Consider the following 15,690-nt stretch of genomic DNA (forward strand, 5'->3'; position numbering starts at 1 on the left):
ATATCTTGATCTGGTTAGTGGTTACATGGATGTGTAACCACGTTTACATGTGTAAACATTTATTAAGCTAAACACTTAAGATCTGCGCACTTTACTGTGAGTTTTTATCTCAATAAAAACTTTAAAAACATAATATGTGCACATGAGGACATATTTGAACAGTACAGAAGAATATAAACAAATTAAGTAAAAGTTTCCTTTCAAACCCCTGAACCCTATAACCTAGTCCCACTTCCTTGAGACACCCATATTAACAGTTTTAGTTTTTATTACAACTAAACATGATATTCTTATATTTATTCTTGATTTATTAATTTTATTTTTTAAAGGGTTTTTTCTTTCTTTTTTTGGTTGCATTGGGTCTTTATTTTTATTTATTTTTTTATTTTTTGCGGTACGTGGGCCTCTCACTGTTGTGGCCCCTCCTGCCGCGGAGCACAGGCTCCGGACGCGCAGGCCTAGCGGCCATGGCTCACAGGCCCAGCCGCTCCGTGGCATGTGGGATCTTCCCGGACCAGGGCACGAACCCGTGTCCCCTGCATTGGCAGGCGGACTCTCAACCACTGCGCCACCAGGGAAGCCCTTTAATTTTTTAAAATTTGTTTTTTGACGTAAGGTAGATAGCTAGTGGGAAGCAGCCGCACAGCACAGGGAGATCAGCTCGGTGCTTTGTGACCGCCTGGAGGGGTGGGATAGGGAGGGTGGGAGGGAGGGAGACGCAAGAGGGAAGAGATATGGGAACATATGTATATATATAACTGATTCATTTTGTTGTAAAGCAGAAACTAACACACCATTGTAAAGCAATTATACTCCAATAAAGATATAAAACAAAAATTTTGTTTTTTGGCTCTGTTGGGTCTTTGTTGCTGCACGTGGGCTTTCTCTAGTTGCAGCGAGTGGGGGCTACTCTTCGTTGTGGTGTGCAGGCTTCTCCTTGCCATGGCTTCTCTTGTTGCGGAGCACAGGCTCTAGGTGTGTGGGCTTCAGTAGTTGTGGCACACAGGCTCAGCAGTTGCAGCGTGCGGGCTCCAGTAGTTGTGGCGTGCAGGCTCAGTAGTTCTGGCTTGCGGGCTTAGTTGCTCCATGGCATGTGGGATCTTCCTGGACCAGGGATCAAACCCGTGTCCCCTGCATTAGCAGGCGGATTCTTAACCACTGCACCATCAGGGAATTCCCTGCATCAGGTCTTAGTTGCGGCATGCAGGATCTTCCTTGAGGCATGCGGGATCTTTCGTTGTGTCGTGCGGGCTTCTCTCTAGTTGTGGTGTGCAGGTTTTCTCTATCTAGTTGTGGTGTGTGGGCTCCAGGGTACGTGGGCTCTGTAGTTGTGGCACACGGGCTTAGTTGCCCCACGGCATGTGGGAATCTTAGTTCCCCGAGCAGGGATGGAACCTGAGTCCCCTGCATTGGAAGGTGGATCTTTACCACTGGACCACCAGGGAAGTCCCTTGATTTATTAATTTTATTTTATTTATTGTTTTTTTTAAGATTTTTTTTTTTGATGTGGACTTTTTTTTTTTTTTTTTTGCGGTACGCGGGCCTCTCACTGTTGTGGCCTCTCCTGTTGCGGAGCACAGGCTCTGGACGTGCAGGCTCAGCGGCCATGGCTCACGGGCCCAGCTGCTCCGCGGCATGTGGGATCTTCCCGGACCGGGGCACGAACCCGCGTCCCCTGCATCGACAGGCGGACTCTCAACCACTGCGCCACCAGGGGAGCCTGGTCAACTGATTTTTGACAAAGGAGCAAAGGCAATTCAATGGAGGAAGGATAGTCTTTTCAACAAATGGTGCTGGAACCATCCATATGCAAAGAACATGAAACTATATAATTTCTAGAATACAACAGGAGCAAACCTAGATGACCTTGGGCTTGGTAATGAGTTTTTAGGTATGACACCAAAAGCATGATCCATGGGAAAAAAATTGGTAAATTGAATTTTACTAAAATTAAAAACTTCTGCTTAGTGAAAGACACTGTGAGAAGAATGAAGAGACAAGCCACAAAATGGGAGAAAATATTTGCAAAACACATATCCGATAAAGAACTTGTATCTAAAATATACAAAGAACTCTTAGAACTCAACAATAAGAATGACTAATCCAATTTAAAAAAATGGAGAAAGATCTGAACAGTAGATATACACATGACAAATAACATATGAAAAGATGCTCAGACCAGATGTCATTAGGGGATTTAAAACTAAAATGACAATGAAATATCACTATATACCTGTTAGAACGGCCAAAATCAAAAACACTGAAAATACCAAAAGCTGGTGAGGATGAGGAACAACAAGAAACACATCCATTGCTGGTGGAAATATAAAATGGGAGACCAACTGGGGACACGGTTTGGCAATTTCTTACAAAACTAAACATAATTTTACTATACAATCCAGCAGACATGCTCCTTCGTATTTACGCAATTGATTTGAAAACTTAGGCCCATACAAAAACCTGTACACAACTATTTATAGCAACTTTATTCATAATCACCAGAAACTGGAAGCAACCAAGATGTCCTTTACACACCCATATGATGGAATATTAGTCAGCAATAAAAAAGATCTATTAAGTCACAAAAAGACATGGAGGAACCTTAAATGAATATTGGTAAGTGAAAGAAGCCAGTCTGGAAAGTCTACATACTGTCCAATTCCAAGTTTATGACACTTTGGAAAAGGCAAAACTATAGAGGCAGTAAAAAGATTACTGGTTGTCAGTGGCTCTGGGGTAAGGGAGAGAGATGAATAGGTGAAGCATAGGGCATTCTAAGGGTGGTGAAACTATTTTGTATGAAACTTTAAGGGTGGACACATGTCATTATGCAGTTGTCAAAACCCATAGAACTGCAGAACACAAAGAATGAACCTTAATATAAACTATGAACTATAGTTGATAATAATGTATCAACATTGGTTCATTAATTGTAACAAATGCATCACACTAATGCAAGATGTTAATAATAGGGGAAACTGGGGAGGGATGAGGGTGTGGGCTGGAGTGGGTATATGGAATTCTGTATAATATCTGCTCAATTATTCTGTAAACCTAAAACTATACTAATATATTCTATTATTCTAAAAACAAACTGAAAGCAAAGACACCAAAAGAAATAACTTTTTTGGTTCTAATTATAAAGGTAATATATATGCCTTTATATAAGAGTGATATCAAACAAAATAATACATGGAAAGTACAACGTTTTTATTATATTATACTTTGCTACTTTTCTTTACCTTAATATAGTCTTAGGAACACAGAAACAGATTGTTTGTAAACAACAAAACATATTTCAACAAAACTCATCCACTCATACTTACACTTTCCTTTGCACACTGGAGATATTAAATGCCTTCTTAGAAATGCCATGTCAACTATCTTTTTAGGGTTTCTAAAAGGTATGTTTTCCAATGTTTTGGTCTTACTGATCTTACTTACTGGAACTATCTATGACAGTCTGGGATGTGAACAAATCATCTTATGTTCGCCACCTCCACAAGCAAGTAACAATGCTTTCACCTCTAGTCTTCACGTTGCAGTTTTTGTTTGAAGTTTTATGGGCAAGATTTAGCTCCGTAGATTTGGATAGAAACGCAGGTCTGACATGTAACATCAACATCAGGACTAAAAGTCTCAGGACCACAAACCACTGCAGAGGAAAACACAATGGAGTAGATTATTATAATTTCAGTTAGAGGTATCTTATACCAATAATACAAATTGCCATTAATGTCACACCATTGACATTCTGTATCTATGTTATACTATGAGTAATGTTCAGCCAGTTAAGGTGTGGAAGATTATTATGAGGTTTTTTTCTTGGCTGCACTGAGCGTGTTGCAGGATCTTAGTTCCCTAACCAGGGATTGAACCCGGGATTTCACGGAAGTCAAAGCGCAGAGTCCTAACCACAGGACCGCCAGGGAACTCCCCATTTATAAGTTTTAAACATTGTTATCTGATCATCTTAAAGACAGAAAAGAGTTAGAATCTTATCTTTTTCCTTTAGCATCAGCATTTTACAGTATCTTCTGCATTGCTTCATTTATGAGTTCCTATTTCTTGTTTTCTAGTTCCTATTTACAATTTCTAGGCAGGACCATTTTGTTTTCTTTCATAGTATAGTAGCTTAAGTCAAAGGGCTTCCTTGGTGGTGCAGTGGTTAAGAATCCACCTGCCAATACAGGGGACACGGGTTCGAGCCCTGGTCTGGGAAGATCCCACATGCTGCGGAGCAACTAAGTCCGTGCGCCACAACTACTGAGCCCGCGCTCTAGAGCCCGCGAGCCACAACTACTGAAGCCCACGCCTAGAGCCCGTGCTCCACAACAAGAGAAGCCACTGCAATGAGAAGTCCGCGCACCGCAACAAAGAGTAGCCCCCACTCACCACAACTAGAGAAAGCCTGCACGCAGCAACGAAGACCCAACGCAGCCAAAAAAAAAAAAAAACTACAGAAATATTTTGTAATACAAAAGATTACATTAGCAGAATTCATATACATGAAGATAATTATATTTAGAAATTTGGACTTTGAATTTTTACTTCCCTTTAACTAAACATATTTTTTTGGTAAAGAGAACCACTATAAATATTCAACTGAATTATGCTAAGTGAATTCTGACTATATAACCTAAATAATTAGATATTTATATTTTATAATTACCACAACAGGTAGCACAATTGCTGTGGAGACCTTCATTTTTTCCAAAGCCTGGACGACAGCTATCTATTCGTACTATCTGAAAACTGTGGTCCACAAAATGCATAGCTGGTAGAGTTTTATTAAAATCATGGTTGAAAATATATGCTTGGCTCCGGAAAAATTCTTCTATTCGATTTCTTGCCTAAGATTTAAAAACACCAGAGAGAAGTACAATTACTAAACTATGAACCAAATTTCTCCTCCTGTATCAGAGGCAATGAAACGTAATACAAACATGCCATTGCTTTACACAACAGATGAATTCCCGAAAAGCTGCATGTTAATACTAAAATTAGTTTAGCCTTGACCTTATCAATTATGGTCAATTTTTATGCACAACAGTTAAGAAAAACTAAATTGAGGTTAAAAAGCACTTGTTTTGAATTATTTGCATCATGTCTATTCCATATGTAGAGAACCGGGAGTTCATTTTTTCTAATTCCAAAAAGCCAAGCAAGGGGCTTCCCTGGTGGCGCAGTGCTTAAGAATCCACCTGCCAATGCAGGGGACATGGGTTCGAGCCCTGGTCTGGGAAGATCCCACATGCCGCGGAGCAACTAAGCCCGTGTGCCACGTCTACTGAGCCTGTGCTCTAGAGCCCGCGTGCCCCAACTACTGAAGCCCACGCACCTAGAGCCTGTGCTCCGCAGCAAGAGAAGCCACCGCAATGATAAGCCCGCACACTGCAACAAAGAGTAGCCCCCGCTCATTGCAACTAAAGAAAGACCACGCGCAGCAATTAGGACCCAACACAACCAAAAATAAATAAATAAATAAATAAAATTAAAAAAAAAAAAAAGCCAAGCAAAATGGAAACCAAAACTTTTCTCTAATCAGCATTACAGACTAATGGTGTAAATTTTGTTTTATTTTTTGAGCATGGGGCTTAAATAATAACTAATAATAACCCATAAACCATGCAAAATATTAAGGGTATGCGCTCAGGGATATAGAGGAGGAGAGTGAAGGGAGTTTTTAGACTATGTCCTTAGCCTCTAAGGAGGCAGAGGAGAGAGCAACTATTTTGATCAGTACAGATACAATTTTGGAAGAACCACTGTTTTAACCTAGGTTGACATGATTGTAAGGTTGTTCTTCAAGCTGCTGCTTAGTTACATTTGGAGAACAAAGAACAGTGATCCATCCTTCTGTCATAGGAAAAATACGTAATATTAACCTGGGGAGCTATATAACATTCCAGATGTACTCTTCCACAACAAAACATTTTTAAATAGCCAAGATCGCAACAATCTCAGTTTATAAAACTGAAACCAAAAATCAATAATACTTCATATTTCAGTTTTTAAATAGCTTTGTATACTATTCAAATACTTTCCCCTTAAACTGAAATTCTCACCTGGAGGATATTATGGTTAGTGTTATCTTGACAGTCAACAGACTCATTGCATTTACCTTTCCACCCTGGTGCAAAAGGATTAACTGGAGGGGGAAAAATAACATTTTCACAGAAAGATTCCAAAAAGTTCCAAACATTCCAATAAAGCTCCAAATGCTGAATTCAGTATGCATGTGTGCATGTGTTTAATCTATGTAATTCTAGTAATAAAGTAAAGGTGCACAATTTGAATGATTTATACATTATGATTTCACTCCATCTGGGGGCTAATGGAGGTAACTACAAGGCTTTAAAATGAATAGTAATAATTCTGGGTTGGTTTGGTTTGGTTTCTCCCTTTTGTTAAGTTCTCAAAAATACAATTTAAAATTCTATAAGAAGTTATAAGTTAAATATTAGCTGCATAGTTAAAGCCCATATTTATAAAATGATATTAAGTTCTAAAAGACAGGCAACAATATATCATAGTTGAAGGCAAATAATGTGTTAATTTTTAAAACCACAACCAGGTTAAGACCAACAACATACTTTAGTGCTTAACGAACATTTAAGGCCTACTATTTATAAGCTTTCTATAATAATATGGCAATTAATTTTGTAATTAAGATTAAACACATAAAATTAAAGAAATATTAAAACTTTTTTTACCTTGAAAGGCTATAAATAGCTCAGGAATGAGGCCATGTTTTGGGACTTTAACAAAATGGCATTTATATGATGGTTCTATGATATGGCATGACAAATCAGCGATTAAATTATGCAAGATTTTCTTCAGCAGTCTAAAAAGCAGATCATTATACTTTCCTACACAAGATTTTGTGGTAAAACGTACAGCCATCTGATATGAATAGTCAGGTTCCCGGTAGGCTTTAAAAAAGATGAGAATAAAACAATTGTGCCTAGCATTAATTTCCAAATAACATGTAATAGTTAATCCCATCAATCTTGCAAACCAGCACAGAAACTTAATTTATCTAATAAAATGGGTTTTTTTTGGGTATTTTATTTTTTCTAATAAAATGTTTTAACAGTTTGTCCTCACAAAAACATATAAAATGAATAACTTTAATGAAAAAGGTTATTTTCATCTGATATATTACCCACTCAGTACAAGAGATTGTATGGTTTCTGTGGGCTGGCTATATATGTAAGTTAAAAGTATCAAGAAAAAAATAAGATTTTGATGGTGAGGGTCTTAATTTACAGAAGTGTTGCTGTCAGCACAGTCCAGTGAAAAGGATCATTAATTTGCTTTTATGGAATTAAACATCAGTTTTTAAATTACCTGGCAAAGTTGTGATAATGTAGATTGTGCCTGCATACCTAGAGTGGGAAGTGGGAGGCTGAAAAAGGATTATTTAGGACATACTATTTTGATGTCAGTTTAAGAGTTTGCCTAGTCAAATACACCCAAAATACTCTATAAGTCATAATGATTATATATAAGACTCATTTTCACTAAATGAAGAAACCATATACTTAATTCTGATCCATATTAAATGTTTAAGTTAAAATGTGCCTGTATTCTTACCAAAGATCATAAAGTCATATCTCTGCTTTACTACCTTTTCTTCTTGGGTTTCTGCTTTGACAGTCTTATAAGAAAGAGTGCATGTGTAAAGTCCAGACAAAGGCTCCAGAAAGTCTTTCACCATCAGCTTTCCTGTTTTGGTTATATTTATTTTATTATTTCCTAAACAGAAAGAGTAAATTGCTTGGTATTTAACATGTAACAGTTCAAACCTTATTTAGTAAACTTGGGGTTACAAATAAATACAAAAATTTAAAAATTAATGGACTATTTTAACTTCAAGAATTCAACAAAATCGTAACTCTGTCATATTACTCAATGGAAAACCACATGAGATAAGTACACTTTTGAAATATATTTTGGTTTTCTTTAATTCATTTCTTGGTATCTAATTTCAATTGATTTATGCCAGTAATTCTGTGAGATCACACTGCCTTATAGTTCTATGCAATTTCTTCACATAAGACAGAAATTAACAATGCTCATATTATAAGACACCCTCCTAACATCGTGAAAAATTACATTATTAGTTACCTCATCTCCTATCACAGGTGCTGCAAGGATAAATTTTAGGTTTTATAAGAACTTCTGAACTAATACAGCTTTGGGAAGTAAGGTACAAAAATTACTGCTTCAGTTTTTGCCTAAGGAGAAAATAAGGCACAGACCAAGATATAATATGATTGTCTAAATATGGAGTAAGTAAATCTGTAGTTAAAATTAAATTTCAATTTGTTCATTCCAATAAATGACAGTGCTTTTCTTAAAAAATGTTCGCATCATTAAGAAAAGAAGGTATTAAAATCGAATAACTTACCTGTTAATGGCTTTTCATTAGGCCCAACCCATAAGTAGGTGGGGTCCACTGTTTCTTTTTCAGCGCGTTTCAAATCCATACAGACAAGGATTGGGCTATTGTGATGTAATTTTACATATAATTTCACTGTGACAAAAATAAAACAATATATAACTACATTATATAGCAAAATTAAATTAAGAAACACACTTCCTACCATTTTTTCCCAAAGTTACTTTGATTAGTTCTTTTTGGATTTCACTATTTTAAAAATCAGCATATCATTATAACATTTGGAATGCTAAAGTCCGTTCTGCTTCTCATAGATCTTAAAACTCTAGACTGCTACAGTCAATATTTTTTTTCTGTGATATTATAGTGTTGTTTATAAAAATGTACATAATACATTTTATTTTTTTTAATATTTATTTATCTATTTATTTATTTATTTTGGCTGTGCCACGTCTTAGTTGCTAAAATGTACATAATACATCTTGATGTACGGATTCAGAACTAACTAGAATAAAAAAAATTTGAAGGGTTAGTGGAATCAAATTAAAGATCAGAAAAGGATCTTTTGGTTGCAAAACTATTTTAAAGATGATCATTGTCATCCGCAAGGCAAACTTGATATTTAACTATAAATTTCCTCTGTTAGGAACAATAATTAAATGGGACAGACAAAGAAGGTTTTCTGCAATACCTATTCTGTTTCGGATTTGATGGAAGCAGCAACAATGTGCTTGGAACCAATACAGTCCCACAAGATATTAATTTTAAAGCCTACTGAATGCCAGGCTCTGAACATATAAAGAAGACAGTGTCCTACAATTTGGTGGTGGCAGGGAAGGGGAGGGCCGCCAAACACGGAGAGATTCCAAAGCAGACCAATGCTATGAACCGGCCCAAAGTTATCTAAAATTAGCCTTGTGACTAATTTTCCTTGGCGAGTGTGAGAAAGTTTCATCACAGTGACAAATGACATTTGAGCTGAGCCGTAAAGGATATGTAGGACTTCTAGTTAACAAGGGAAGGGATAAGGGCATTCCAAACAGAGGGACTTCCAGCCCCGGAAATCACTCCTCTGAGGGGACCTCGCATGTTGCAAAGCAGCGGGGACACCTGGAAGTGAGGTGGCATCAGAGAAAGAGATCTGAATGGAATCTTAGCTCCTACCGAGCTATGCAGCTTTAGGTAAGGTGATTCAACTGAGGCGTAGTGGCGTCGCTGTAAGGATGAAACGATGCAACAACCTTCGGGAAGTGCAGAGCACACAGTATACGTTCAATAAATGTTCCATTTCCCTCCTCGGGAAGAACCTTAGCAGAGCCACGGAACCCCGGCTCTTCGGGCAGACTCTGCGGGTGAAGAGGTCCTTATTACCTGGGTGTCCCGGGTTGCCATAAATGAAGCCTTTCTCAGTGCGCTCGGAATTACGCTGCCATCCAACTGCGGAGGAAAGAAACCACTGACTTTTTACGTAGAAGAGAAGCCAGGGCTCAGAGTGGGGCGGGACGGAGGAGGCAGGACGGAGAAGATGGGAGAGGCCAGGGGACCTGGCGGGAGGATCCCCACCTCCTGTGAGGTACCAGAGCACCGCGGAGAGCAGGACCCACGCTCGCATCACGGCTCAGGGGCTAGCGTCGTGGGAGGGTTAGGCGTCGAAGAGCGGGCTCCTTCCTACCTCAGCCCCAGCGCAACGCCTCCCCATCTCTCCTCCACCGACAGGAGCAAACCGACGGGGGTCGACTCCCCTAACTGTCCGACGCTCCAGCGGGAGCGGACGCGCAGGAGAACGCTCGCGTGAACCGGCGCCTCGCGCGCGTGGGCCGAGCTGGGCGCCTGGGCGGGGCTGGGGGCGGGGCGCGGGCAGAGGGCAGGGCCTTGGGCAGGTGCGCGGGAAGCGAGCGCCCCGCCCCCTCGCGCGCACGTGGCTGCCGTCGTGCGGATGGTTCTGATGCTTCGCGCCTCGAGTCTGGCGCCGTTCCCCCGCGCTGTCGGTGGCTCGGTTTTCTCTGAGCAGTCCCTGAGAGAAGAAAAGAGTAGAAGAAGAAAGAACGTAAGGCTTCGCGTTTCGGTCACTTCCTTAGTCTAGGGGCTGAAGAGATCGACGAGAGGAACATGGTGGTCCCAGTGGGATAGGGCGGGTAGGAATGCGATTACATGAGGACCTGAGGAGGGAGAAGCTTGTGAAAATTTACACTTCACAGGAAGCAGAGAGCCCCACGTGGTAATTTCCTATGCCTTTCTTCTCATGAACTGTCTGAAACTGTGTGCACAATCTTTTTCAAACTCTTAACACCCAATTTTTACCCAACTGTGTTCTACCCATAAAATGAAGAACCGCTAGTGCACCAATAAGGTGTCTCCAGGCCTTCACACTCTAGAGGAACGTTTAATCTTCATCTTCAACTTCGAGTATCACACGGCTTTGAGAGACCCCACTTGCAAATGTGTCCAGGGTTGTGAAGTAAGACTGATTTAAAGAAAGGGCCCAACTGAAAGGCGAGATCCCCAAATGCTTTTCCTGAGGGGAGGGATGCTAAGTCAAGATGAGCGAGCTCCGAAGGGGACCATGCCAGCGTCTTTGATGGTTCCTTCTTGGCTACTAATTTGATGGCCTGGAATGCCCTGTGTGTTGTCTGTTTCTTAGCAGCGGGACACCCTCAGTTGTGGTTTTGAGTAGGCTGGTGGGTAGAGAGCCCAAGGTTCAGACAGGGTGCAGAATGATTATTTGGGGTGAGATCAAGAGTTTTCAGTTTTATTTCCTTTGAGCCGAGTCAGTAGTTGGGCTATCTCAGATGGTCTGGGAGCAACCTTTGTCAGTGATTTCAGTTTTAGTCACTGTTAATTTTACCTACATAGCATAAGCCATGAAATGTGATTCGGTGAGTCAGATCCACCCATGTCAGTTACCGTGTCTAGATTCATGGTTTAGTCTCAACTGTACCCTTCTTAAAGTGATGATAATGAAGACAAATTTAGGCATCATCTCTGATTCCCTGGAAGTTTATCATTTCAGTTTTAGTCAAAGTACATTATAAATCCACAGTGTTTTATTACCTTCCCAGTTATAAGTAATTGATCCTTGTAAACGCTGTGTGATCAACTTTGAATACTATGAGAAGACACCTACCCAAGTGAGTAGTAGTTATTTGTTCAAAGTATCCATCCACTCTTTTAGAATAGTTTTAGATTTAAGGAAAACTGTGAAGATAGTACAAAGAGTTCTCACGTACACCCACCTATTTCCTTGCTATTAACATCTTACATTAGTTATTGTACATTTCTCACAGTTAATGAACCTATACTGATACCTTACTAAATAAAGTCCATACTTGATTGAGATTTCCTTAGTTTTTACCTAATGGCCTTTTTCTGCTCCAGGATCCCAGTCAGGATCCCACATTACATTTAGTCATCAAGTCTCCTTAGGTTCCTCTTGTCTGTGACAGTTCCTCAGACATTTCTTAGTTTTGATGACCTTGACAGTTAATTACAGTTTTTATGACATTGACCTGACCTTAACTGGTCAGACACTTTGCAGAATGCCTGTCTATTGGACTTTTTCTGCTTTTCTTTTTTCATTATTAGACTGGGGCTACAGGTTTATGGGTGGAAAACTACAGAGGTGAAGTACCATACTCACCACACTGTATCAAGGTACAAACTGTCAGCATTGCCTTATATCATTGTGGATGTTACCTTGATCACCTGGCTGAGGTAGTGTTTGTCTGGTTTCTGTAATATAAAGTTACTCTCCTCCCTCTCCCTTTTCATACTGTACTCTTTGGAAGGATGTCACTATGTGAATCCCACTTTTTTTAATCTTTTTTTTTTTGGCCATGCCATGTGACTTGCAGGATCTCATTTCCCCGACCAGGGATTGAATCCGGGCCACAGCAGTGAAAGCCCAGAATCCTAACCACTAGGCCACCAGGGAACTCCCAGACGTGAATCCCACACTTGAGGAGTGGGGATTTATGCTTCACCTCCTTGAGGGCAAAATAGCTGCATAAATTATTTTACCTGTTTACTTTTTATCTATCCCATTAAGTGTCATTCTCTTGAGTCTGAAATACTCAATACTGAACTAATTATTTACCAAGTAGTAACACATTCCATTGCTAAGCATAAAGAACATTGTAATGGAAGCTAAACGTTTTCTAAAACTCTTTAATAACCAAATAACTATTCATCCTTACACCATCCCTGTGAAAATTTACAGTTCCTCTTCTGCTACTTTTGATGTGCTATTTTTGCTTTTAGAAACTAACAAACAACAAATTTCCCCTTTCAATACTAAAATTAGACCTAGTGTTTAGAGTATTTCTCTGAAATTGATATTATCCTGTAGAACTCCAACCCATACAAGCTATAGAGATGCTATCGTGGTGCCATGATCTTAAAACAAAGCCAATACAAGTTATTAACTCATTTAAAAATTATATACCTATATCTATATCTATACATATCTCCTATACCAAGGCATATTTAAAATAAACTAAAATTCATAAAATTACAACATGCGTTCTTTAACTGGTAAGTGTGGGTTTATTCTGATGTGGCCTGCTGATACACAAACTCCCAACCTTAAGTCTCCAATGTATTTATATATATCAACAACGTAAGTTTCTAACAAGGGTGAAAGTGGTCTTTCTGAGGATCATTTACATGTTGTCCAGTTCAGCACACTGGGTAACTTTGAGGACTCACCTGAACAATGTCCCTTCGACCTCAGTGTGAAGAAAAATTCTGTTTTTGAAAAAAATTATGTGGTCGCTTCCCCTTTCCTCTCCCTATAGTCAAGTGCGTGCTTGACCTCTATAAAGTGGGAAGGATGTTGGGAAAAGATGTTGACTCTGTGTACTAACATCTTTGAGTTAATTTTACTCTTATTGTGTCTCCCCAACCCCAACCCCTTAGCACTGATACATTATATACGTAGTTTTGTAAGCTGTTTCAGATCCTATTTGGAGGAGGGCGAGGTAGCAGAAAATAAACACACATAAATAGAGTGTGTAGCATTTTGTGAGTGGTGGCAAATAAACCAAGCAGTTCCCAGAAGGGAAAACAAAGTGAGAGAATTGCTTCCAAAAATGAAAACGCTGAGCTGATGAAAGTGCCAAAATACTCTGGAACTGTCTCAGAAGTTTCTGAAAACTTGGACCAAGAACTTTTATTATGTGAAATGAAAAACTGAAGAAGTAAAACATAATACATCGAATGAAGTGAATTCTCATCGATGGCACTCGTGGCTGTCATCCCTGAATCTAGACCCAAAGTTCCAGATTTTGCTCAATTTAAGACAAACCTCTTTTAACTTATACTTGAAAGGAATCAATCCAGATCCTCCCTCCCGCCATGTGATATTACTCTCCCATGCATTATCCTTCCAAAATAGACATTCTGAGACAATTTACAGTCGCACCGTTTCCATCCTATCGGGGTTCTTGGCTTTGACATTCAAAAGGAGGCTGGAGGCGCGGTAGGTACCTCCGGCGCTCCGCGGTGAGCGTCCTTTAAAGCCGCCGCCAGCCAGCGCCGCTGTAACCCCGCGCACCGGCCGGTCGCCGGCTCCTGTCCCTTTCAATCTGCGCCGAAGCGGCGGCCGGATCCCGGGGACTCCCCGCGCTGGGAATCTCCCGCCAGCTGCGCGCTGCGTCCCGGCGACTGCAGGAGCACGTGGAGAGGCCGGGTAGCCAGACCGGCAGCTCCAGCCCAGCCCCGCGGCGAGATGGAAGGTGAGCCTCCAGCCTGCTTCTTTTCTAAAGGGTCTTTAAAATGCTCTACCGGTGCACGCAGCAGAGAGAGTTTCTTCTGAATCTCGGTTTTGCTTCTATTTATTTCTTTTGTCAAAAGTAAATATGAGGCATTTCGGAGGGCAAAGCGTGTCGGTTCTCATACATCTCTCATTTGCTCCCCTTCCCCCACCCCCCAGCTTTGGACAGTGATAAGTTCTCCACAATTTTATTTCTTAGGGGTTGTCAGGGGTCAACTCTTAAGTCTGCAGAGGAAGAGTACTTATGGGGTGTCCCTGAAATGGCAGCAAACCTGAGTTGGAAAAACTAATCCTTTTGCATGATTTTTTCGTCCATGGTTTCACTGTCTATTGGAACTAGGCTAACCTGAGTAACTTCTTTAGAATGAAAGGTGACTTTTTTCTTCTAAGGGTAAAGGCTGTCATATGGGAAGGTAAATTTTAGTGTTGGCGCTTGTGGTTCCCTTGGAACTCGATCTTCTAATGATAACTTCTTTACTCAAAGCAAAAATCAGGCTGACATTGTTTCATTTGAATTAATTTTGAAAGTCATAAAACTATCCTCGCTTCTTAAAAATTATTCACTATGTACCTCCTTGGGATAATTAAAATTTCACACTACTATTGTAAACTTTCCAGTGGTCTTTTCAACAAGTGTTTCTAAAACCTTGAAAATGGCAGACGCATCTCAAGTTGGGGGGAGGTGGTGACAGAAAATCAGAATTTGTGAGAAATGTATTCATTCTATTAATAAATGAGATACTGACACGTGATTAAAATGTTAACTTGATAAATATTACAAATAGCATGGACATTTTCTTCATAATAATCGAAGGCTCTCTTATTGCCAATGAACCTTGATCTTTGGCAGCTTTAGGTCTAGGATGTATGAAGTTATTAAAACTTGACTGAATACTTTAGTACATGAGATAAATTTTGTTTCACAGTATAACTGAGTGCAATACTGTGGTCTTAAATCCTCAATTTGCACGTGGGTATGTTTATAATTTTTTAAAACTGGCTTGGCCCTTATGTACATTTTTTTTCCCTCTAAGTAGAATGCCAAATGATAAGTCAATGAACAGTATGTATGTAGAAAATTTTAAATGACCATTATTGAATAATACTTCGTGTTTTCTCTTATGCAAAACTCTCTCTGTTTTAAGTTTTTAAAAATTATCAAGGTTTAAAAATAACTCTGAAAAATTTGCACTTTGACTATTTGAAAAATGGTTTATGATGTGTAATTTTTAACCTGTAAAGATTTCATTGGCCAAGAACAGGAAAAAAATTAGGTTGCTGTACAGTATGAAAAAATAATTTAAAAAATTCTCATGCTTTAATTATTACCAATGAATTGCTGAATTTGTTTTTGTGAAGTTATAGATCAATACTTTAACACTATTTTTTCCTAGTCTTAATCATTTCACTTCTCAAGAATAACATACAGAATACTGTAAGACAGTGGAAACTGGAATGTTTCTCTGTAAATGTTAAGACTTCCGAATTCATTTATTTAATGTGAAATAAAGAA

The 15,690-nt window shown here is 39.5% G+C and overlaps 2 protein-coding genes across 7 annotated transcripts in view; one reads left to right on the forward strand and one right to left on the reverse strand.

Annotated features, from left to right (window-relative positions):
• Positions 1–2,471: 2,471 nt before the first annotated feature.
• On the reverse strand, positions 2,472–10,254 carry ZPBP2 (zona pellucida binding protein 2). 4 transcript variants are annotated; one of them, XM_004282739.3, is made up of 8 exons: positions 9,971–10,252; positions 9,779–9,844; positions 8,417–8,542; positions 7,600–7,761; positions 6,717–6,935; positions 6,069–6,151; positions 4,673–4,853; positions 2,472–3,655 (listed from the first exon to the last, which is right to left on the reverse strand). In XM_004282739.3, the coding sequence occupies exons 1-8, from the start codon at positions 10,017–10,019 to the stop codon at positions 3,561–3,563; spliced, it is 981 nt and encodes a 326-aa protein (XP_004282787.1). In that variant the 5' UTR covers positions 10,020–10,252; the 3' UTR covers positions 2,472–3,560. The 4 variants fall into 4 exon arrangements, 3 of the variants coding, with proteins under 3 accessions (XP_004282787.1, XP_033266742.1, XP_004282788.1); XM_033410851.2 differs by lacking the exon at positions 9,779–9,844; XM_004282740.3 differs by lacking the exon at positions 6,717–6,935 and having other exon boundaries at positions 9,971–10,251.
• Positions 10,255–13,876: 3,622 nt separating this feature from the next.
• The window catches only part of IKZF3 (IKAROS family zinc finger 3), an 88,997-nt gene continuing 87,183 nt past the window's right edge, over positions 13,877–15,690 (forward strand). For all 3 annotated transcript variants that reach the window (XM_004282737.3, XM_033410841.2, XM_033410840.2), the window contains exon 1: positions 13,877–14,139. In XM_004282737.3, coding sequence (XP_004282785.1) covers positions 14,133–14,139 — 7 coding nt within the window. In that variant the 5' untranslated portion in view covers positions 13,877–14,132. The remainder of the gene's footprint in view (positions 14,140–15,690) is intronic.

Source organism: Orcinus orca, chromosome 19, assembly GCF_937001465.1.
Source record: "Orcinus orca chromosome 19, mOrcOrc1.1, whole genome shotgun sequence".
Classification (NCBI taxonomy): domain Eukaryota; kingdom Metazoa; phylum Chordata; class Mammalia; order Artiodactyla; family Delphinidae; genus Orcinus; species Orcinus orca.